At 44.4% G+C, this 23,019-nt stretch overlaps 1 protein-coding gene across 1 annotated transcript in view; it reads right to left on the bottom strand.

The window, feature by feature from the left end:
- Positions 1–23,019, bottom strand: part of SPTAN1 (spectrin alpha, non-erythrocytic 1) — a 97,925-nt gene that overhangs the window by 52,338 nt on the left and 22,568 nt on the right. Inside the window, exons 7-19 of the mRNA XM_032233158.1 lie at positions 19,623–19,767; positions 18,013–18,167; positions 16,879–17,014; positions 15,905–16,006; positions 15,501–15,638; positions 11,134–11,244; positions 8,836–8,913; positions 8,499–8,654; positions 7,082–7,286; positions 6,789–6,970; positions 5,704–5,947; positions 3,251–3,373; positions 977–1,194 (exon numbers count right to left, since the gene is read on the bottom strand). Coding sequence (XP_032089049.1) covers positions 977–1,194; positions 3,251–3,373; positions 5,704–5,947; positions 6,789–6,970; positions 7,082–7,286; positions 8,499–8,654; positions 8,836–8,913; positions 11,134–11,244; positions 15,501–15,638; positions 15,905–16,006; positions 16,879–17,014; positions 18,013–18,167; positions 19,623–19,767 — 1,993 coding nt within the window. The remainder of the gene's footprint in view (positions 1–976; positions 1,195–3,250; positions 3,374–5,703; positions 5,948–6,788; positions 6,971–7,081; positions 7,287–8,498; positions 8,655–8,835; positions 8,914–11,133; positions 11,245–15,500; positions 15,639–15,904; positions 16,007–16,878; positions 17,015–18,012; positions 18,168–19,622; positions 19,768–23,019) is intronic.

Genomic DNA, 23,019 nt, shown 5'->3' with positions numbered 1-23,019 from the left:
TTGGAAAGTTGGAAGAAGTAGTATAAAGAAGAGTAGAAAATACGTTGGTAGAGATGAAAACACTATGATAATTCTTAGTATTATGATGATGATTGTGATGTTTAATGTTATTATTACATTTTTTATCGGAAGATACGTTAAGAGGGAAAAATGAACAGGTTCATTATGTCCAACTGTTTAAAACACTATCCTGTTTCCCCAAAAATAAGACCTGCCGGGATAATAAGCACAATTGGGCTATTGAGCACATGTGCTAATATAAGCCCTCCCCTGAAAATAAGCCCTCCCCAAAAATATTGCTGCACAGCAGCAGCCATGAGATAACCACGCTCGCTGCCTCCTGCACTTCAAAAATAATAAGACCTCCCCAAAAATAAGGCCAAGCGCTTATTTCAGGGGGGGTCAAAAGAAAATAAGACCCTGTCTTATTTTTGGGGAAACATAGTATAATTCTAAGATTAGAGAATTGATATCAATGTGAATGATGTTGCAAATTTTTACAGTTAATGCACAGAGGTATTTATACCCAGATGACACGCTGTTTAAGAAAAGATGGAATGTTCATTTTTTAAAAAAATAAAAAATACAAACTAAAAAAAAAGAAGTTCTCATGCAAGATGTCAGGTACTGAGGATTTAATAGCTGCCAGCCAATGTAAGGTTGTAAACTGTAAATTGTTAACCGCCTCTATAAGACTCTAGTGGGTCCACCCAAGTCATTTACCTCTTTAAGAGGTGTTTATATATCGGTGGCCATTAGAGGTCATTTCTCTCCCTCTCGGAATGTATCTCATTTCTCTCCTTGTGTCCATACTGAGTGGTAAGGGATTTATCTACCATGTGTACGTCTGTATAGATTTGTATATAAACCACTATTAATTGTCTACAGGCTCTGTGTGCTGTATTGTGCTCCTGGGTTTATCTCATAATAGTCACACTGCCATGCCTGGTTAGGATCTAGGGACCAAGGAGCGCACCTCGGCAGAGTCCTCATCCTTTCCGTAGTCTGTGCTCCCCACAATGGGCTCCTTCTCCCTCATCCAAGACTCGGCTTCGTTGGCATCGGCGAAGTACTGCTGGGCCTGCAGAGAGTCTTCCAAATCTTGACGGCGCTGAGAAGCCTTCCCTTTCAAGGTTTCCCACTTCTGGTTGAGGTCGTTCAGCTTGACTTTCACGTCTTCCGCGGCAAAATGCCCTAAGCAACAAGAATCGTGTTGTTCTGGTTAAGTTTCAGAGGTGTGGGAAGGTGCGCAACTTTTGCCCTCCAGTCTGGGGGTTGGGGTTTCTCCATGAGGAAGGCTTCTTCCTGCTGCCCCAAATTAACTATAGGGAGGAGGGGGTGCTGACTCCCGGAAGCTTCCCTGGACAAAGCAAGGGTGATTGGAATGGAAATGAATGGCTTTCCAGAAAAATTACACACTACAGCACCGATCCTCAAACTATGGCCCGCGGGCCGGATACAGCCCGCCAATGCAAAGTATCCGGCCCGCGGAGTGGTTGTCAGGCGTGCCTCCTTCAAAGTCCAAGAAAGGAAACCCCCAACTCCATTGTTTTAGAGAAAAGGTACTTTTCCTGAATATGAAGTGAAAGCAGCGAAAGTAAAGCAAGATCTAACGCTAAAGGTGCGAAATTGTACCTATCAAAAGTTTACCAAATCCCTCCCCCCAACAACCCCAAACTGAATGTCCAATCTCCAGCCCTCAAGGATGTCATGTGGGGTGCATCTTCATTCATCTGGTATGCAGGGACGGTTGACCTTCACTAGACCTAAACAAGACCATTCAGCATGCGCAGAAGAGGGCGACAACAAAACTCCCTTCTCGACCCAAGCTATCTCCTCCAGCATGATTCCCCTCCCAAATACCAAAAATTCCACCCCTCCCCTTTACTATGGCAGCCAATAGCAAGCAAGCGATATAGAGATTGACAATTGTGGGATTCAGCTCCACCCCTCGCCCCGCCCCCTCATCATCGGCCTTATCTTCCAGCGAGTATCCACTCCAGCTGCACTTCTGGTTAGTTATTTCACCGATTGAGCTGCACTTCCGATCACACTGCTGCTGCCGGAGGGTGCTGGGGAGGACCAGCTGACTGAAGGATGATCTCACCAGTACAGCCACATGATCAAGGGCCAGTGGGTGAGTAGGGGAGGGGTTGCTACTGTCTTGAAAAGCAGCCCTGTTGCCAGCTTGTAAAGTAGTGCTTTAAAAGACTTTAAAAAGGCTTTAAAACGTTTTTCACAGCCACATGATCAAGGGCCGGTGGGTGAGTAGGGTAGGGGCAAGTACAGCATGGACAAAGGCAAAATGGAATGCTACATTGTCTGTGCCCACCCAGTCACATGACCACCTAGCCACAATAACTCATCCCCAACCGCCTGTGCTTGTCTTCAACAGTGAAGGGACACAGTGCAGCCAAGAAGGCCCACCTCCTTCTACACCACTCTGTTCACCGTCACAAAATCACGAAGGTGGCTCCTTATCCCAACAAAACCCTTTTTATTAGGTTTATGTGAATTCCTCTCATTCACATCCAGCAGTCCTGACAAACAGTCTTTCAAGGGTGAGTTGACAACCACAGACCTTATCAGGCTTGGAGACCTGCCAGGCCGATATCTTCCAAACTCCATGCTGTAGCAGCAATTACTAGGCAAGAACGCAGGAAGAGATCTTCACCCTAATGAATTGAACTAATTGTCCCCTGCAAACTCCATTCCCCTTTTGCTCCTCTTTTATTCCCTATGGGAGGGGCCATTCACCATCCACTTGTGCCTTTACTCCTAAGTCGACCCTTGTTCCTTAGTTGTTCCCTTCTGTTGGCAGCTCTGTGCATGCGCACACTGGGAACAGGCCTCAGTTGTTCTTCTGCCCCACTGATGTCTGAGTCCAAAGGCAGCTGATAACAGCTACACGGCTCTCTCTGCCTCTGACACAGAGCCCTCGTCCGAGTCTTTCCCAGACTCCAGGACTGGCCCATGTTCCCCCCCAACCTCCTCACTGTCTGAGTCTGCTTCCAGCTCCATTGGCCGCTGGTGGGCCACAACACGCTAAGGTGACCCCGAGGACACAGATAAACCTCCAAGTGGACTCAACAATCTTCTAAAAGGATGCAGAGCACCAGCTGTCTGGCGAAAGAATTTATCATCTTTGTCACATTTTAATGTTTTTTTCTTCATTTTGCCCATTCAAATTTGTAGTTTTCATTTGACGGGTAAATGAAATAAATGAGAAAGGAGAGAGGAAGAGACGCACCTTCGTCTATCATGGAATTCCCTTTCTGGGTGACGGCCTTAATGCGGGGTTCGTGGCCAGCAATCTCCGCTTGCAAAGCCTGGTGTTTTTTCAGCAGGTTCTGGACCCCAATGAGATCTTTGCCTGCAATGAGAAAGGAAGGACGTGATCAGCAGCCATTCCAATAAAAACGGTTACAAGCCCTAAACAAAAGAAGCCACATTAGTTTGTAAACAATAGCAATAGCAGTAGACTTATATACCGCTTCATAGGGCTTTCAGCCCTCTCTAAGCGGTTTACAGAGAGTCAGCATATTCCCCCCAACAATCTGGGTCCTCATTTTACCCACCTCGGAAGGATGGAAGGCTGAGTCAACCCTGAGCCAGTGAGATTTGAACCGCTGAACTGCTAGCAGTAGCCTGCAGTGCTGCATTTAGCCACTGCGCCACCTTGGCTCAGTGTATACACAGGTATTTCACGGCATACGGCCCCATTTGAGCCCAGAAATTTCTGTTGCTAAGTGACACAGTTGTTAAGTGAGTTTTGCCCCATGTTACGACCCTTCCTTGCCAGTTGTTTTAGCGAATCAATGCAGTTGTTAAATGAGTAACACGGTTGTTCAGTGAATCTGGCTTCCACCATTGACTCTGCTTGTCCGAAGGTCGCAAAAGAGGATCATGTGAGCCTGGGACACAGCGACCGTCATAAATATGAACCAGTTGTCAAGCAACCAAAGGTAAATCTCATGACTTGGCGTCTCTGCAACAGTGATTAAGTGTAAAAAATGGTTCCAAGTCACTTTTTTCAGTGTGGTTGTAACTTTGTTTTTTTAAATATTTTGATTATAGTTTTCTTCCCTTTACATCACAGTTTCAGCTTGGCAACAACTCTATAACAGTTTATATCCACAATTTTTTTATATATACTATTATGTATACATTATATAGTTATCATTCTAGATATTTTTTTACATTTTTGCAATATCTTATCATTATATACTGTTGTGGCCCAGCAGGAGCCGTTGGAGCTGCAAACAGACTCCGCCAGCGAGGGGCCTTATGAGTCAGCTCTGGAAGAGGTGGAGGACCCTGGACAGGGTTCCAACTCCGAGCAGGGCGCAGAGAGGTTAGTTGGCCACCACTGAGGCATGGAGCAGCGGTGAGAGCCAAAGGGAGTGTGCTCCTGACGTCAGGCCTTGGAGTAATGATGAGGAGACAAGGGAGGTAGTCCTGGATGCCCGGCAACTGCTACGCAGTTACAAAAGATAATTGGACCCAGCTGGTTGTAATTAGGCTCCTCTCAAATTGTATTTAAGAAGGGACTCGGGGAGGTGTCTGATTTGCAGGATTCAACTTCATTCTTAACGCTGGAGAAGCTGTTATCTGTCTCTGTCGAAGTCTGAGTTGCTGCCAAGATTCTTATCTGTTTGTTATGCTTGGGCTTTCAGCCACCAAGATTTGTTTCCTGCTAATAAAGTGCTGCAGAATTCCAGCATTTGTTACTGGACAGAGGAGGAGGTCAGAACAATATACTATTATATATAATAAATATTCATCTTTCATTATATTTACACTTATTTCTAATTCATTGTCTTACATTATTAGTTTTCTAATCTTTGCATCTACTATCAAGCCAATAATACTAGGCATCCCAAATTAAATACTATTCTGTTTCTCCTTTTGTCTTTGATTTCCATTGTCAACCTATCCATCTCAGTGCAGTCTAATATTTTCTTTATTACCATGTTTCCCTGAAAAGAAGACAGGGTCTTATTTTCTTTTGACCCCCCCCAAAAATAAGCCCTTGGCCTTATTTTTGGGGAGGTCTTATTATTTTTCAGGTGCAGGAGGCAGCGAGCGTGGTCACCTCATGGCTGCTGCTGATTACAATATTTTGGGGGAGGGCTTATTTTAGCACATGTGCGCAAAAGACCGATTGGGCTTATTATCGGGGGAGGTTTTATTTCCGAGGAAACAGGGCACCATTTCCTCAGAGGGTACAGTATATTCCAATTTTGAGCATATGCTATTTTGGCCGTCGTTATTACATGTAGTATTAAATATTGGGAGTTTTTTTGTTATATTTAGTGCTGTTGCAACTTTGAAAGCTCACTAAATGAACTGTTGCAAGTCGAAGCCTACCTTTACGTGGTATTATCGATTAGCTGCTCAAAACCAGCCGTTGTTACTGTGTTTCCCCGGATAATAAGCCCAATCGAGCTTTTGAGAGCATGCACTAAAATAAGCCCGCCCCAAAAACATTGCAACACAGCAGCAGCCATGAGGTGACCACACTCGCCGCCTCCTGCACCTCAGAAAATAATAAGACCTCCCCAAAAATAAGGCCAAGCGCTTATTTCAGGGATAAAAAGAAAATAAGACCCTGTCTTCTTTTCAGGGAAACATGGTAGGCTAATGAGTATGGACATGTAACATGTCTTGCACTCTCCCAAGATGGCTGACCCGTGAGCTAACCTCGGTTGGTCGACGCTGCAATCGGCTCCTTCTCTCTGATCCAGGTTTCTTCGTCTTCGACGTCGCGGAAGAGCTGCTGAAGGCGGAGGGAGTCCGCAAGCTTCTGCTTGCGGCATACCATTGGTTCCTTCAGGGCCTCGTAGCGGGCCACCAAAGCCTCCTGCTTCTTCTTGATGTTGTCCGCGTCAAAGTGCCCGGCCTCTTGAAATTGGCGAGCCTGGATCGTGATGCCATCGATGCGGTCCTAAAACAAAAGCTGAAGGTCAGCAGTAGCCACAGAGGTGGGATTCAGCCAGTTCTGAGAGGTTCTGGAGAACCGGTAGCGAAAATTCTGAGTAGTTCAGAGAACCGGCAAATAGGCTGGCCACACCCCTGCTGCCTCCCAGCCGATCTTCTTTTGTTGCCCTGAACAGGAGTACGGAGCTGGAAAAGTGGTTAGTGGGGTGGGGAGGGAATGGGGATTTTGCAGTAACCTTCCCCCTGCCATGCCCACAAAGCCACATCCACAGAACCGGTAGTAAAATAATTTGAATCCCACCATTGAGTAGCCACGTTACAAGGACCATCTGTCTCTACTCTGAACAAGTCCAAAGTTGCGTTCCCCTCTTTCATTGAACAAGTCCCCTTCTCATGATTTTTGTATTTTTGTATCTCATGTTTTATGTTGATTGCCTTTATTTAGTATCCTATTATGATTTGTGTTGTTTGCTTATTTAGTATCCTAGGGTTATCACTGGGTTTCTGCCTTATTCTATGATGATTGTATTTTATGGTTATGATCATGATTTATTACATGTTGCTTGGATGCACACTGAGAGTTCATGTGCTGCAGACAAATTCCTTGTGTGCCTATCATACTTGGCCAACAAATTAGCCACACTTGGCCAATAAAGAATTCAATTCTAATTTTACCGGTAATTCTGCAGTTAAGGCACCCAAGACAAATTCTGTGGGAGTCTTATCACACTTGGCCAATAAAGAATTCAATTCTAATCCTAACTCTACATCCCTTCCACAGCCCTCCATCACGACTGGTCTACCTTGAAGGGAGGGCTGGGCAGGTGGGGGAAGAGAAGGGGGTGTACCTGGTGGGCAGCTACGTCTGCCTCCAGCAGGGCGTGTTTCTTCTGCAGATTCTGAACGTTGGTGAGGTCTTTGCCGTAATCGTCTGAAGCCAGGTGGCCTTCCACTTCGTAGAGCCACAGCTCAATGTCTTCCACGTTGCGGTTGAATTGCTGCTGCTGGTTGGCTTCACACAACTTGATCCCTGGAAGGGAGAAGGGGAGACTTCAGAACTCTTGTGCACTGACGAAAAGGTTTTTGAGACCCCCATCGTTCTCCTTCCCTTCCTCTCCCTCCCTCTTTCCCCACCTTGTACCTTTCAGCTCAGTAGCTTCCAGCAGTTTCTTCCACAAGCTGATGACTTCGTTCATGCGAACGGCCACTTCGTCAGAGGCGTAATGCTTCACGTCCATCAGGTTCTGCCCGGCTTTCTCCAAGGCATCGATGCGACTCTGATTGGCCGAGAGCTCGGCCTCAAACGCCTGGTGTTTCTGGACCTTCCCTTGTAGGTTGGACGGGTCCTACGAAATGGAGGAGACAAGATCAATGGCAGCTGGGTTAAGTCAACCTTGGGCACTAAGTATCACAGGAGACAGGGATGATAACAGTTACGGTAAAGGTTCCCCTCGCACATCTGTGCTAGTTGTTTCCGACTCTAGGGGTCGGTCTCCCTAGAGTTGGGCTCATCTCCGTTTCAAAGCTGAAGAGCCAGCGCTGTCCGAAGACGTCTCCGTGGTCATGTGGCCGGCATGACTAGATGCCGAAGGCGCACAGAACGCTGTTACCTTCCCACCAAAGGTGGTTCCTATTTTTCTACTTGCATTTTTGACATGGTTTCAAACAGCTCGGTTGGCAGACGCTGAGACAAGTCACTGGAGCTCACTTGGGTAGTTGGTACTAGGGATTCAAATCGCTGAACTGCCGACCTTTCTGATCGACAAGCTCAGCGTCTTCACCACTGAGCCACCACGTCTCTTCTAACGGTTAAAGTACAGCAAAGGGGTGTTCCTGAATTAGTAGGCACTGGGTTCTGGAATCATTGGAACTTCCTAACTATTAGAATCTGGAAGCGTCTCTTAATATTGTGGGTAGTTCTCAACATACGGCCACAATTGAGCCCAACATTTCTGTCGCTAAGGGAAACCTTGGCTAAGTGAGTTTTGCCCCATTGTATAACATTTCCTTGCAACATTTTTTGAGTGAATCGTTGCGGTTGTTAAGTTAGTGACATGGCTGTTAAGTGCATTTGGTTTCCCCGTTGACTTTGCTCGGGAGAAGACTCTGGGATCAAGTGATCCTGCAACTGTCTTAAATACGAATCAGATGCCAAGGATCTGAATTACATTATTGAATTGAATTAATCATAAGTGAGAAAAACAGTCGTAAGTCACTTTTTTCAGTGACAGGGTGGGCGTGTGCATTGCATTATGCGTGCGGGTACGCACGAACATGCTTTTGGCATGCGAGGAGAAAAGGTTAGCCATCCCTGCTTTAGGCTCTTTTATTTTAAGTAGCTTCCTGTTTCCTGTTACAGTTTAAAATAGTTGAGCAGTAAAGCACATGGTGACTGTACTGTTTGCTCTGTGATGCTATATATAAACAGAATTTCTTTCTTTTTTTTTCTTTCTTTCTTTTCCCTTCTCCCCCCCTCCTTTCTTTCCCTCCTTCTATCGCCTTTCTCTTTCTTACTCATACACACACATCCAATAATATATATCGCATTGCAGCCACACCTTGTAAGCCTCATCCGTTGCGGTTTTCATCTTTTCATTGATCCAGCTTTTCAGCTCATCCGAGTCTCTGAAAAACTGCTGCAGGTGGAAGGAGTCGGCTAGTTGTGTTCGACGCAGCATGGCCCGTTCATGCAAGGTGTTGCGACGGCTCAGCAGCTGGCGGAAGATAAGAACATACAAGCCTGAATCGACAGCAACAGTCTTTGGTTCCTTCTATTTTCTTTCAATCGCAGCCTGCAGAAAATTTCTCTCCTCCCCCCCACACCCCAAAAAAGGTACCAAACAAAGAAGGGCAGCTAAGAAATAAGCAACATACGAGGTTGCATTTGAAACTTACAGCGTCTCTGCGGGTGGCCACGTCTTCCTTGGCATAATGATTATTCTGAATCAGTTTTGTTGCAAATTCATCCAGAGCCTATAAATTAAAAGGTATTTATTTAACTCAGGAAATGGGATATTGATTGTAACTCTTTTGAACAGCTCTACTTATTGGAAACTCTGAAGAAATAAACAAATCTCTCATCAGCATCAAGAGGTTGTGAAATATAACTCCCCGGCATGGACACAATTCAAACATCAGGGTGAGTATCCCTGTTTGAGTGAGTGGGGACAGGTGGAATTGTTAGTTACCACCAAAGGAATTATTTGAAGCGGGATTATAATCATATCCTACATCATCAATCAAAAACCAATTAAAATAAAACTGCAGGATTTATCCTTCAGTCTGAACAAAAGAACATCACACAGCTGTCACCTCAATGTCAGGGCTGCAGCCATCTTTTCTTTTGGATCTTTGTCCTGCCACACTTTCTATTATTCTACTATGGCTTTTCTATGGTGGGAAAATGGGAGGGGGGATTGTACGGAGTTAGATGCTATGTAACTAAATTATTTCCAGAAAGCCAAGGTCATCCTTTGTCTTTGCATCTCTGCACCTGACTGGAACTGGATGGGTAGGATTGCCAACATGGCAGTGGGAGATTGGACCATGGGATGGACTTGTGGGTGTGGGGGCAAGAACTTTCAACTGGGTGGGGGAAACCGGGAAGCTTTCAGATTTGGATTTTTCCAGATGTGCCAACATGGCTCTCTTCATAAATTGGAACTTTGAGCAATACTTGGACTCTGATTTAATTTTGGATGCTATTTGGAACCCTGACACCCAAATTTTAATCTCAACCAATATACATCTCTCTTCCTTAGACACAGGAGCCAGATAGGTGAGCTTGGGCCAAAGGGCATTTTTTTCAGTCCAACCCACCTCATTGGGCTGTTAGGCGAGTCTTATCTATGCTGCCTTGAAGGGTACTCTTGTGGCCCGCTAGTGGCCATTAGAGCTGGCAGCAGATTCGGACAGTGAGGAGGTTGGAGAGGAGCATGGGTCAATCCTGGAGTCTGGGGAAGGCTCTGATGAGGGCTCTGTGTCAGAGGCAGAAAGGAGGCCAGGGCCATCTGACAGTTATCAGCTGCCTTCGGAGTTGGACATCAGTGGGGCAGAAGAACAGCTGGAGCCTGTTCTTGATGTGCGCATGTGCAGAGCTGCCAGGAGAAGGGAACAGCTAAGCCCAACTTGGGAGTAAAGGCACAGATGGACGGTAAATGGCCCCTCCCATCGGGAATAAAGAGGAGTAAAAGGGGAGTGGAGTTTGCAGGAGACTATTAGTTCAGTTCGTTAGGGGGAAGATCTGTCCCTGACTTCTTGCCAAGTAATTGCTGCTACAGCGTGGAGTTTGGAAGATATCGGCCTGGTAGCTCTCCAAGCCTGAGAAAGGCCTGAATCCGTGAAATCTCTTGAAAGACTGTTGCCAGGACTTTGCTGGAGAGGAATTCCCTTTAAACTAAATAAAAGGGATTTTATTGGGATGAGGAGTTGGCATCCTGCTTTTGGGAAGCCCAGTTTCAGAACAGGTACAAAACCATGTTGGGTTATAAGTCAAGTTATAAGATTAAATACCTAATCAAGTGTGTCTTGTTTGAAAAACCAGGGAGGGTTATCTTTCTGAATTGTCAAGCAGCAAGTTCTGATGAATAATTTAATTGGTTTAATGACCTGGAACCAATTATAGAGGCTATCTTTTAATGGGGCTAACCCATGAAAATCTGGGCCATGTAACAAGGGATAGCTTAGCTCAATTAGTGAAGGCTTTAAAAAGTAACTTTGATGGTGCAATCCTCCACTCTAGGGGATTTAAATTGGATAGGTTCTCAAATACATGGCTGTAACTAATAGCAAACGGGAAAAACGTCTCTATTGTAAGTGTTTTATTTTTTAAAAGTACCATATTTTCAGGCTATAAGATGCACCAGAGAATAAGATGCACCAAGATTTCAAAGAGGAAAACAAGAAAAAGAATAGTTTTTGCCTTCCCTGGCCCCCCAGTAGCACTCTGTAGGCCTCCCAAACTCTCTGTACAACCCATTTTTGCAAAAAAACAGGATGCACGGGGTGCGGTTTCAAGAGGCCAAAAATGGCTGTATTCAATGTATAAGACACACTAACATTTCCACCCTCTTTTGGGGGGGGGGGAGTGTGTCATACTCTGAAAAATACGGTATTTCTTTTTTAAAAAGTGGTATGAGGAACAGTTGTTGCTCATCACTCCAGGGAAATCGATAAACCCAAAAAAAGTCTTACCGTGATTTTCTCTTCTTGGGCGCTAAGTGACTTCTCAAAATCTTCGTGCTTCTTCAGCAGGGCCTCCACGCTGTCCAAAGAGTCCCCAAGATCTTCATTGAGCAAGAAGGCCTTGGAAAGAAAAGCAACATGACATCAGAAAAGGGCCAGATTTAGCAAACCGGACAAGGCGGCTGTGGAAGACAGACAACAGAAAGGCTGTTTGGGTAGAAGACCAGACTATCCTGATGGAAAAGAGGCACAAGACCTGGAGATGGTCACCAGAGCCCCCAGGGGTTTGAAAAAGAGCCTGTTAGGTTTCCGAAAGACACCCTAATTGATTCATGAGCCTTCAGCCAAGTTTCAAAAGAAAACCAGACACTTATTAGGAGCACCATTTCGGCAATACCTATTGCAGTTAGATCTAAGCCTCATTTGAATTACAGCTGAACTTTGCCCGTTTCTTCCCTCCCCTCAGTCTGTGTCATAAATCACATTCTCCAATGAGGTGCACCCCTCCCAAGCCTGCTGTAGTAATCTGAGATCCGACTCTAGCTGAAGGGATGTGTGGAATGCGCTTCCCCCCCCCCCCACACTTTCCTCACCATGGCAACTTTATGAGTTGACATAACCAGGAAGAAAATATGACCCAGTGCAAAAGGTCTGTAAGCAGGGGTGGGATTCAGCCGGCCCACTTCCCCCTGACCTTTATTTACTCTTTATTTACCTATATCCTCTCAGCTGATTTGCGCGGCAGAGCAGCCGCGCCTCAGCTATGTTACTCCCCAGAAGTAACATGGAAGGTAAGTCTTGTTAAAACTGGGGATGCGTGCAGAGCGCACGGGTGCGAAGCAGGCGATCACCGTACTGGTTGTTAAACCAGCAGGATCCCATCACTGTCTGTAAGTCACTTAAGGATGCCAGGCCTGCAAAAACTAGCAGGTTGGCCAAATTATGTTCACCCACAACATCTCAGAACTGCCTCAGCCCGATCTATACAATGCAATAGCAGAGTTGGAAGGGGCCTTGGAGGTCTTCTAATCCAACCCCGTGCGCAGGCAGGAAACCCTATACCGTTTCAGACAAACGGCTGTCCAACATCTTCTTAAAGGCTCCCAGTGTTGGGGCATTCACAACTTCTGGAGGGAAGTTGTTTTACTGATTAATTGTTCTAACTGTCAGGAAATTTCTCCTCAGTTCTGTTGCTTCTCTCCTTCATTAGTTTCCATCTATGGCTTCTTGTTCTACCCTCAGGTGCTTTGGAGAATAGCTTGACTCCCTCTTCTTTGGGGCAGCCCCTGAGATATGGGAACACTGCTATCCTGTCTCCCCTAGTCTTTCTTTTTATTACACATACCCAGTTCCTGCAACCATTCTTCGTATGTTTGAGCCCCCAGTCTCCTAATCCTCTGTGTTGCTCTTATCTGCACTCTTTCTAGAATCTCCACATCTTTTATACATCGTGGCGACCAAAACTGAATGCAGGATTCCAAGTGTGGCCTTACCAAGGCCTTATAAAGTGGCATTAACACTTCACGTGATCTTGATTCTGTCCCTCTGTTGATGCAGCTTAGAACGGTGTTGGCTTTTCTGGCATCTCTTAGGAAAGGAAGACCCTCGACTCCATTTGGTTTAAGTGATAGGTCCTTTTACTAAAAGGTGTGGGTTGCAGCAGTGTCGAGCTATAACTGGGTTTCCCGCGTTCAAAAGATACAGAAGGTTTCCCCACATCCCAGCCATGACCAGTCCATCTTCAGCCAATAAGAGTCTGCCTAGATGTTTTGAGAATGCTGAGATGTTTAGAGCAGTGGGCCCAAAACCTTCTGGGCCCCAAGGACCGATTCTGTGAAGTTTTTCCCACGGATCGGAGAGGGCATGTTTTCACATGCTGCCTGCATCCCACAGATTTGGCGCTTCCCTGGTTTGCACGGCCTAGGTCAGGGATGGCGAAACTATGACATATGTGCCACAGGGGGCACACAGACCCCACTCTGCGAGCACACCAGCTATCAACTGAGCCCAGCTCCACCGCGTATGAGGGCACGCCTCCCGCCAGCAGCTGGTCTTCAGGGCTCTGCCGTGCATGCACGAGGAGCGGGGGACACATGCGCACATGCGCAGGGAGGCCACTTGCATTGCATTTTGGGGCCTCACGCAGTGCCCCTGTGCCCCATTTTGGCTTCCAGGTTAGGTTAGTGCAAGCGGCTTTCCAGGATCAGAACGAGGGGCCCCTGCACCCCATTTTGCCCTTGGAAATCCTCCTACACCAACCTGGAAGCCAAAGATGGGCAAGGGAGTGGCGGGCACATGCATGGGAAAGTGGGGTACACGGGGGTGTCAGGCATGCATTGCATTATTGGTTGCAGGCGCTTTTGGCACACAACAAAAAGATTACCCATCACAATGTGGGTTGGACAGCATCACCACCAGATGGATTCCTAACTAGCTGACCAACCGCACTCAACGTGTAGTCCTCAATGGAAGTGCATCTACATGGAGGGAAGTATGCAGTGGAGTACCCCAAAGCTCTGTTTTGGGCCCAGTAGTCTTCAACATCTTCATCAATGATTTGGATGAGGGAACAAATGGGGAACTCATCAAATTTGCAGATGACACCAAGCTGGCAGGAAGAGCTAACACTCCGGAAGACAGGCTTAAGATAAAGAAGGATCTCGACAAACTTGAACATTGGGCACTATCTAACAAAATGAAATTCAAGGATGAAAAGAGTAAGGTTCTACATTTAGGCAACAAAAATGAAATGCACAGGTACAGTATAGGTGGTACCTTCCTCAATAGTAGTAACTGTGAGAGGGATCTTGGAGTCCGAGTGGACAACCATTTAAATAGAAGTCAGCCATGTGCAGCAGCTGTCAAAAAAGCCAACACAGTTCTGGGCTACATAAACAGAGGGATAGAATCAAGATCATGTGAAGTGTTAATACCACTTTATAATCTCTTGGTAAGGCCACACTTGGAATACGGCATCCGGTTTTGGTTGCCACGGTGTAGAAAAGATGTGGAGACTCTAGAAAGAGTGCAGAGAAGAGCAACAAAGAGGATTAGGAGACTGGAGACTAAAACATATGAAGAACGGTTGCAGGAACTGGGTATGTTTAGTTTAATGAAAAGCAGGACTAGGGGAGACATGATAGCAGTCTTCCAATATCTCAGGGGTTGCCACAAAGAAGAGGGAGTCAGACTATTCTCCAAGGCACCTGAGGGTAGAACAAGAAGCAGTGGGTGGAAACTAATCAAGGAGAAAAGCAACTTAGAACTGAGGAGAAATTTCCTGACAATGAGAACAATTAATCAGTGGAACAGAAGTTGCCTCCAGAAGTTGTGAATGCCCCACACTGGAAGTTTTTAAGAAGATACTGCAACGTGCTCTACATGGGGCTGCCCTTGAAGAGCATCCGGCGACTTCAGCTAGTCCAGAATGCAGCCGCACGAGTGATTGTGGGTGCCCCACGGTTCGCCCACATAACACCTATCCTCCGCGAGCTGCGCTGGCTACCTGTTGATCTCCGGGTGCGCTTCAAGGTGCTACTTATCACCCATAAAGCCCTCCATTGTAGTGGATCTGAGTACTTGAGAGACCGCCTCCTGCCAATTACCTCCTCACGACCTATTAGATCACACAGATTAGGCCTCCTCCGAGTTCCATCTGCCAGTCAGTGTCGACTGGCAACTACGCGGAGGAGAGCCTTTTCAGTAGTAGCTCCGACCCTTTGGAACGATCTCCCCGTGGAGATTCGTACCCTCACCACCCTTCAGACCTTCCGCACAGCCCTCAAGACCTGGCTATCCCGTCAGGCCTGGGGATAAAGATCGTAATCCGTCCCCACCTGAATGATGAATGAATGTTGTGTTCTATTTTAATTTATGTATTGTTTATGTCTTATTGTTTTGTATTCCCCTCCCTATAAATTGTAAGCCGCCCTGAGTCCCCTCAGGGAAAAGAGCGGCCTATAAATGTAAAAACAAAACAAAAAAAACCAAAAGATGTTGGAGAACCATTTGTCTGGAACGGTATAGGGTTTCCTGCCTAGGCAGGGGGTTGGACTAGAAGACCTCCAAGGTCCCTTCCAACTCTGCTATTGTATTGTATTGCATTACTTGCCTAGGTGCTGGCATGCCGCGGACCGCTGCCAGTCCCTTGACCGGGGGTTGGGGACCCCTGGTTTCAGGTAGCCTATATTCTTTCTCAGGGCGCATGGCACAAAGTGGGTCTGAGATCTCCTGCTGTTCGTCCAGCTGTCATTCCCCCCTCCCAACTTCCGTCGTGTATACATGCAGGTGGATTGTCCCTTTGTTTCCCCTCCTGGGCTTTGATGGCAGGATGCCGGCAAAGCGCCAAGCTGAAGAGGACGCATTTGTCCACTCACCTCCTGTTTGCTCATCCAATTGTCCACCTGCTCGGTGTCCCGGTAGAAAAGCTGCAGGTCCATGCACTGCTCGTACTGCTGCCGACGAAGTTCCCAGAGTTCCAGCAGGGCTGTCCTCTCCTCCGAGAGGATGGTCAGCTAAGAGAAAAAGGAGAAAACCACCTGGGCATCAGAGGCAGGAAGCCACCAGCAAAGTGTCCACACGTCCTTGAGAATGGGGTTGATCTGGAAAAAACTTTTGGCCTATTCCTGGTTTCCTTATCAGAGTGGGAACTGGTATGTCAATGCTAAAGCTTCCCACTATTTCTCTCTTTATTTTTGGCTAGGAGGAGAGGAGGAAATAACGTGGACCCTGGGCTCACCCCACACACACACACTTTCTTGCTGGCGGTAAAATCGGTTACCTTCTCCTTCACTTCGTCAGTCGCATAATGTCCGGCAGCAAGCAGGGCCTGTCCAGAGTCATCCGCAGATTTAAAGCTGTCTTCGTGAGCATCGATTTCTCCCTGCAGCCAAATAACAGTAGAAACGTGGTCAAATCAGTCGAGCCACACAGAAACAAAACACCCACCCACAAATGCACAGAGGAGGAATGTCTTTCAGCAGAGCGGGTGAGGCATCTGGTAACAGTCAAGCAGGGTTCTGGAGGCCAAAATGTATCCTTGGTGGCCCATCCATAAACTCCATTCAAGACAAAATGCAGCAGCTGGATGCTTGACATCCAGTTTGTCAAGGTCAGGCTGGCTAAAGGATTGTTGTGGCCCTATGAGCTGGCAGCAGACTCGGCCGATGAGGAGGAGGTTGGGGAAGAACTTGGACCAGTTCTGAAGCCTGGGGAAGGCTCTGATGGTGCTCAGCTTCTGACACAGAGATACAGTCAGGGCCATCTGGCATTTCTCAGCCACCGGAGAGGCAGCTGCTTTTGAAGGTGAGTGAGGAGGAAGAACAGATGGGGCCTGTTACAGATGCACGTATGTGCAGAGCAGTTAAGAAAGAGGAACAACAACAACTTGGGAAGCAAAGCACATGTGGACACTGAATGGCCTGGCTGGGGAATAAATAGAAGGAAAGGGGAGCGACTATCGTAGGAGACAACAGTTCGTATTTCTGAAGATTTTGCTCATTGTGTTTCGTGCCATAAAGACTGCCAGGATTTAATTTGCAGCTTTTCAACTGAGAGCTCACAACTGCCTGGACTTTCGGTGGGTGAATGTAATTAATTCACAAGAGATAAATAAAGAGGGGTTTTTTTTTTACTAGCAAGGAGTCTGTTTCTTGTTTCTGCTAAGGCTGGGTCAGAACAAGGATAACTGTGGTTCAACCTGCTATCAAGCTTCTGTCCAGTCTCCCAGGGAGGGGCCAAGGTGGACCTCTTTACCTTATGTTCCTGGTGTCTATCCAGCAGGGCCTCCGCTCCCGCTACATCGTTGGCAAGCTCGTCAGCATTAATTAGTGCTTTCATTTCGGTCACCCAGCTCGTTAAATCCCGAAAATCGGCCAGGAATCGTTGCAGTCTTCGGGTGACGAGAGAAGACAGAAGAAGAAAAGAAACAGCGTTGCACATTAATCCAAGCTTCCCCATCTAGGGTGGGTTTGATTTAACTCAAGTCGATTGAAATCACGATTGAAATCACCAGTAAAAAGGTTTGATTTAAATCAACGCGATTTAAATCACAATTTTTAAAGAGCAACTGTCATCTCTGTCCCGCAGCGGTGCCTCTGACCCACTGTTGACTCACCAACAGTCCCATTCATTTTAACGGGATGCCTGGTGATGTGGCAGGGACACAAGGTGAGGGATGTGGCGGGCAGCAGGTGAGTGGATGCCCGCTAACAGGTGCTGCCATGATAGATCTGAAATGACAGGTGCTCTTTAATATTACATTTATAAGCTGCTTAGGTTTCACTTCCATTTTTACTTCTTGCCTTTCCTCCTCACACTTTGAGTCTGGTGGTACAGATGCATTTCCATCCAAACAATAATACAGTTTGTAGTGTACATAGATTTGCAAAACAAGGGGATAAAGGAAGATTCCTGAACTTTGTTTTATGATTTATCTCACGGTTACTGTGAAATTGTGTGACTGCATCAATGCAGTGCATTGAATGGGTTTATCAAAATTATAAATATTGCAGAATAGACAGCCTCAAATGCTACACAACTAAGCTCCATTTCATGCTGAATAAACTAAATTATGAATGGATCTTAAATAGAAAACTATCTTTCGAGAGATTTTTTTTTACTCCTAAAGCATTTTATTAAAATAAATTTGAGAAAAAAAATCCGATTTAACCCCCCCAAAAATCTGTTTTTTTAAAAATATATTTTTTAAAATTGCTTTTTATCCACCCTCTCTCCATCTGTCATCCTAGATTCAAGTTTCCTGTGTTGCGGAACTCTGCCACAATTCCCGTCTTCTGTTCCATGGCAAGCTTCATTTCTTGCGATGTTTTCTTGCTTGGGGTAGGAGGAGAAGCAAATCTCTCTTTAACAAGCATTATAGAATCCTACCGGTAGGAGTCGTTCAGGCGTGCGTGTCTCTCAGCAGCCCGGGTGCGAATCTGCTCCCAGTTTGCAATCAGTTCCTCTCGCTTCACGTGGATCTGAGAAGCGTTGAGAGGGTGGGACTCCTGCAGCCGGTCGGCCTCTGCACCCAGAGCCTTCACCTAAACACCGCAGAGAAACGTAGATTAACACCAGAGCAATAGAAGACAAAAAGGAGCACCAAATAAAGTTATAACAAGAATGTTAAGAACACTCTTAAAAATGCATGGATATCATCATCACCGTTTAATGGCCCCATAATCCCTTGCGGGGTGGAACCTGGCCAACTGAATGGAGCTGAGGGTTTACTGGCCGGATGCCCTTCCTGTCACCAATGCAGAGGTTTTTTTCAGCAGATATATTCTCACTATGCCCAGAGAGAGAGAAATATCTGCCTTTACCTAGGATGGGATTCACAACCTCCTGATTGTGAGGCTGTCAGGCCTGCAGCCATCTTTTCTTTTGGATCTTTGGCCTGCCACACTTTCTATTATTCTACTATGCATTTTCTATGGTGGGAAAATGGGAGTGAGGATTGCATGGAGTTAGATGCTATGTAGCCATAACAACATTCTTTCTAGAAAGCCAAGGTCATCCTTTGTCTCTGCACCTCTGCACCTGACCGGAATTGGATGGGTGGAATATGTCTTCGTGGCAGTGGGAGATTGTGATGGACTTGTGGGTGTGGTGGCAAGATCTTGGACTTTCAACTGGGTGGGGGAAACCGGGATGCTTTCAGATTCGGGTTTATCCAGATGTAACAACATGGCTCTCTTCATAAATTGGGACTTTTGAGCAATACTTTGCCTTAGACTCTGATTAAATTTTGGATGCTATTTGGAACCCTGACAGAGGCGAGAGCTCCACCTCTGGGCCATCACACCACTCTATTCTTTACAAATATACTGGAAATAAATTAAGGTTACAGCTGTAACTGAGCAAATATGATTATAACATAACAGATGTTTGGAGATCTTGCTCAAAAAAAATATTTTTGTCACTGAAACAATCAAACCAAACTGGATCTTGACGACTACAAAAAAAGAGAGAATCAGTAAGAATTGATTCAAAGAGCTCTTCATTCACTATGGACACAAATCCTTGCAGTTCTTTTGTGGGATTCTTTCAGGTGATTGAAAACAAAAGGTAAAGGTTCCCCTCGCATATAGGTGCTAGTCATTCCCAACTCTAGGGGGCAATGCTCGTCTCTGTTTCAAAGCCGAAGAGCCAGCGCTGTCTGAAGACGTCTCTGTGGTCATGCGGCCGGCATGACTCAATGCCAAAGGCGCACGGAACCACCAAAGGTGGTTCCTATTTTTCTCCTTGCATTTTTGACGTGCTTTCGAACTATGTTGGCAGAAACTGAGATAAGTCACGGGCGCTCACTCCGTTACGCGGCACTAGGGTTTCAAACCGCTGAACTGCCCATGTTTCTGATCGACAAGCTCAGCATCTTAAGCCACTAAGCCACAACCAAGCATCAATCTTAGCCACTGAGCCAAAACCAAGGCTTAAAAAAAGGATCTGCTCGGGCCAGGGTTGCCTCATCAGCCCTTTACAAGCCCAGCAGCACCCACCTTGTCTTCCAAAGCAGCCAGATCTCTCTCCAAGCCCTCATGTTTGCGAAGCAAAGCCTGCACGCTCGCAAGGTCTCTTCCGAAATCATCCGAAGCCATCAGCTGCTCTTTCTCCTTAATCCAACTTATCGTTTCGTCCACATCTCTGTAAATACACACTGGCATCAAAGTAGGGCCTTTCCCACACTTCTCTGCTTTTGGAAGGAAGGTTGGTTGCAGGCAGCAAAAATTATAGTCCCTCTGTGGCTTAAGTTATATCCGGAGAAAGGACTTTATGAGGGAGAAACAGAAGGGGACAAACTCATCTGGCTACCGTTACTTTCTCCAACACCTGCAGTGGTTGACTTTATAAAACATATAGAGAACGGTTGCAGGATTACCCAAGAGACAAATTAGAGACAATATGCAAATTATATTGAATACATTAGAATATTACGAAGTACACCCTGGGAAACAAATGGCATTGTTATTTTGGGATGCACAGAAAGCTTTTGATAATGTAAATTGGCAATTCATGATACTGCAACTGCAAATGATGGATTTGGGGGAGGGGTTTATAAATATGGTTAAACTATTTACAAAGAACAACAAGCTAAAGTGATGGTAAATGCAGATATGACAGAAAAAGTGCCGATTAGAAAAGGGACCAGACAAGGGTGCCTGCTATCTCCACTATTATTCATATTAACACTACAAGTTTTGAATAGAAAGATAAGACAAGATAAAGATAAAAAGGAAGAATATAAATTGCAAGCATTTGCAGATGACTTGGTATTTATTATTGAAGATCCAATAGAAACAGGTCCAAAAGTACTAAAACAAACAGAAGAGTATGAAGGAGTGGCAGGATTAAAAATAAAGATAAAACAAAAAATTTAGTGAAAAATATAACAGAAAAACAGAAAAGAGAAATAATGGAGAAATTAGATATTCAAATAGTAAAAAAAGTGAAATATTTGGGAATACAGTTGACCTCAAGATGTGTAACTATTAAGGAAGATAATTATTATAAACTAAGAAATCAAATTGAAATGGATATAGAGAAATGGAAAAACTTACAGTTATCACTAATGGGTGGAATAGCGGTAATTAAGATGAATATATTAGAATATTATTTTTATTCCAAATAATACCGATAAAACTGGGGGGGGGGGGGAGTACTTCGAAAAACTAAATAAAATAGGAAAATATATTTGGCAAAGAAAGAATGCAAGAATTAATATAAGAATGCTACAAGATTCTAGGATTAGAGGTGGATTTGGTGTACTGAATTGGGAATTATACCATCAAGCAGAAGCTCTAACGTGGATAAAAGAATGGATATTACTAAGAAATACAAGGTTACTATCCTTGGACGGACACGATATACAACTGGGTTGGCATGCATTTTTGTGGTATGGGAAAAATAGAATACATGATTATTTTCAGAGACACTATGTAAGAAATGGTTTATATGCAGTATAGGAAAAAGTAAAAGAAAAGCGCTATATGGAAGTACCAATGTGGCTTTCAACGGCAGAGGCTTAGACACATCCGAATATTAGTAGTATGAAAAAGGTTATTAGGTACAAAGATATATTATCAGCGCAGGGAGAATTAAAACGGAAGAAAGAATTAGAAGAACAAGGGATTGATATAGGATGGCTTAAACAAATGCAAATATAAATAAGATAAAGATGTTAAAGAGTATGGTTTTAATATGGAAAACTCAGAATTAGGTAGGATACTCATGGGAACAGATGAAAAAATGATTTAAAATTATACAGTTATCTACTTAGAATATATCTAGAAGAAGAGGTTAAAAAAAGAGATAAGATGGGCAAAAAAACTTTGGATATATAATAGAACTAGAAAAATAGCAACAACTATGGGAAAGGAATTATAAACTGACAATGGCGACAGCATATAAAGAGAATTGATATAAAATGTTTCATAGATGGCACATGATACCTGAAAGATGAGCAAAAATGTTTAAGGATAAATCAGCTAAATGTTGGAAATGTCACCAATTGCCAGGAACGTATTATCATATGTGGTGGAAGTGTAGGGATGAAAAAAGCTATTGGGTTAAAATACAAACATGATTTAGAGAAAATGATACATAAACCCGTGGAGTTTAAGCCAGAGATATTTTTATTGGGTATTCTACCAGAGAAATACAGTAAAGAAGATTCATATTTGATTGTACAAATAATAACAGCAGCTAGAATTGTATTTGCACAAAAGTGGAAAGCAGACAAAATCCCATCGGAAGGGGAGGTAATAAAAAAGATATTAGACTATTAGACTGTGCAGAAATGAACAGGTTGACATTGAGAATAAAGGACAAGGAGCGATCAGTGTACTACAGGACAGGGGGGCGATTTTATGAGTGGCTTGAAAAAAGATATAGAAAGAAAAAGGAACAAAACATGAAATAAATATCTCAGAAGATACATGATTAATATAGGGGAAATAAGAAAATATCAAAATGTAAATATACAGGCGGAAAAATGATATGAATTGACATGTGTTAAATAACAATTATAAGAATGTATATCTAAGAATGAATTTGAAAGGAAAAATAAAAAATGTTTTACAAAAAAAAAGAATGTTGCAGGAATTGGGTTTGTCTAATCTGTGAAAAGAAGGACTAGGGGAGACATGATAGCAGTGCTCCAATACCTCAGGGGTTACCCCAAAGAAGAGGGAGTTAAGCTGTTCTCCAAAGCACCTGAGGTTGGAACAGGAAGCAATGGGTGAAAACTAATCAAGGAGAAAAGCAACCTAGAACTAAGGAGAAACTTCCTGATGGTTAGAACAATTAATCTGTGGAACAAGTTGCCTCCAGAAGTGGTAAATGCTTCAACTGAAAGTTTTTAAGAAGAGGTTGGCTATCCATTTGTCTGAAGTGGGGTAGGGTTTCCTGCCTAAGGGGGTTGGACTAGAAGACCTCTAAGGTCCCTTCCAACTATTCTATTCTGAGTCTATTCTATGCAAAGTCTATTCCTACTCTATTCTAATTCTAAGTCTATTCTAAGTCTATTCTATTCTAAGTGTATTCTATTCTATTCTAATTCTATTCTAAGTGTATTCTATTCTATGCTGTCTATTCTAAGTCTATTCTATTCTAATTCTATTTTATTCTAAGTCTATTTTACATCTATTGTATTCTACGTCTATTCTATTCTGTCTATTCTATTCTATGGCTATTTTATTCTATTCTAAGTCTATTCTATTCTAAGTCTATTCTATTCTAAGTCTATTCTATTCTAAGTCTATTCTATTCTATTTTATTCTATGTCTATTTTATTCTATTCTAAGTCTATTCTATTCTAAGTCTATTCTAAGTCTATTCTATTCTAAGTCTATTCTATGTCTATTCTAGGTCTATCGTATTCTATGTCTATTTTATTCT

The sequence above is a fragment of the Thamnophis elegans genome, chromosome 16 (assembly GCF_009769535.1).
Source record: "Thamnophis elegans isolate rThaEle1 chromosome 16, rThaEle1.pri, whole genome shotgun sequence".
Classification (NCBI taxonomy): domain Eukaryota; kingdom Metazoa; phylum Chordata; class Lepidosauria; order Squamata; family Colubridae; genus Thamnophis; species Thamnophis elegans.
The sequence above is the reverse complement of the archived record's forward strand: the minus strand, read 5'-3'. Positions and strand labels throughout refer to the sequence as shown.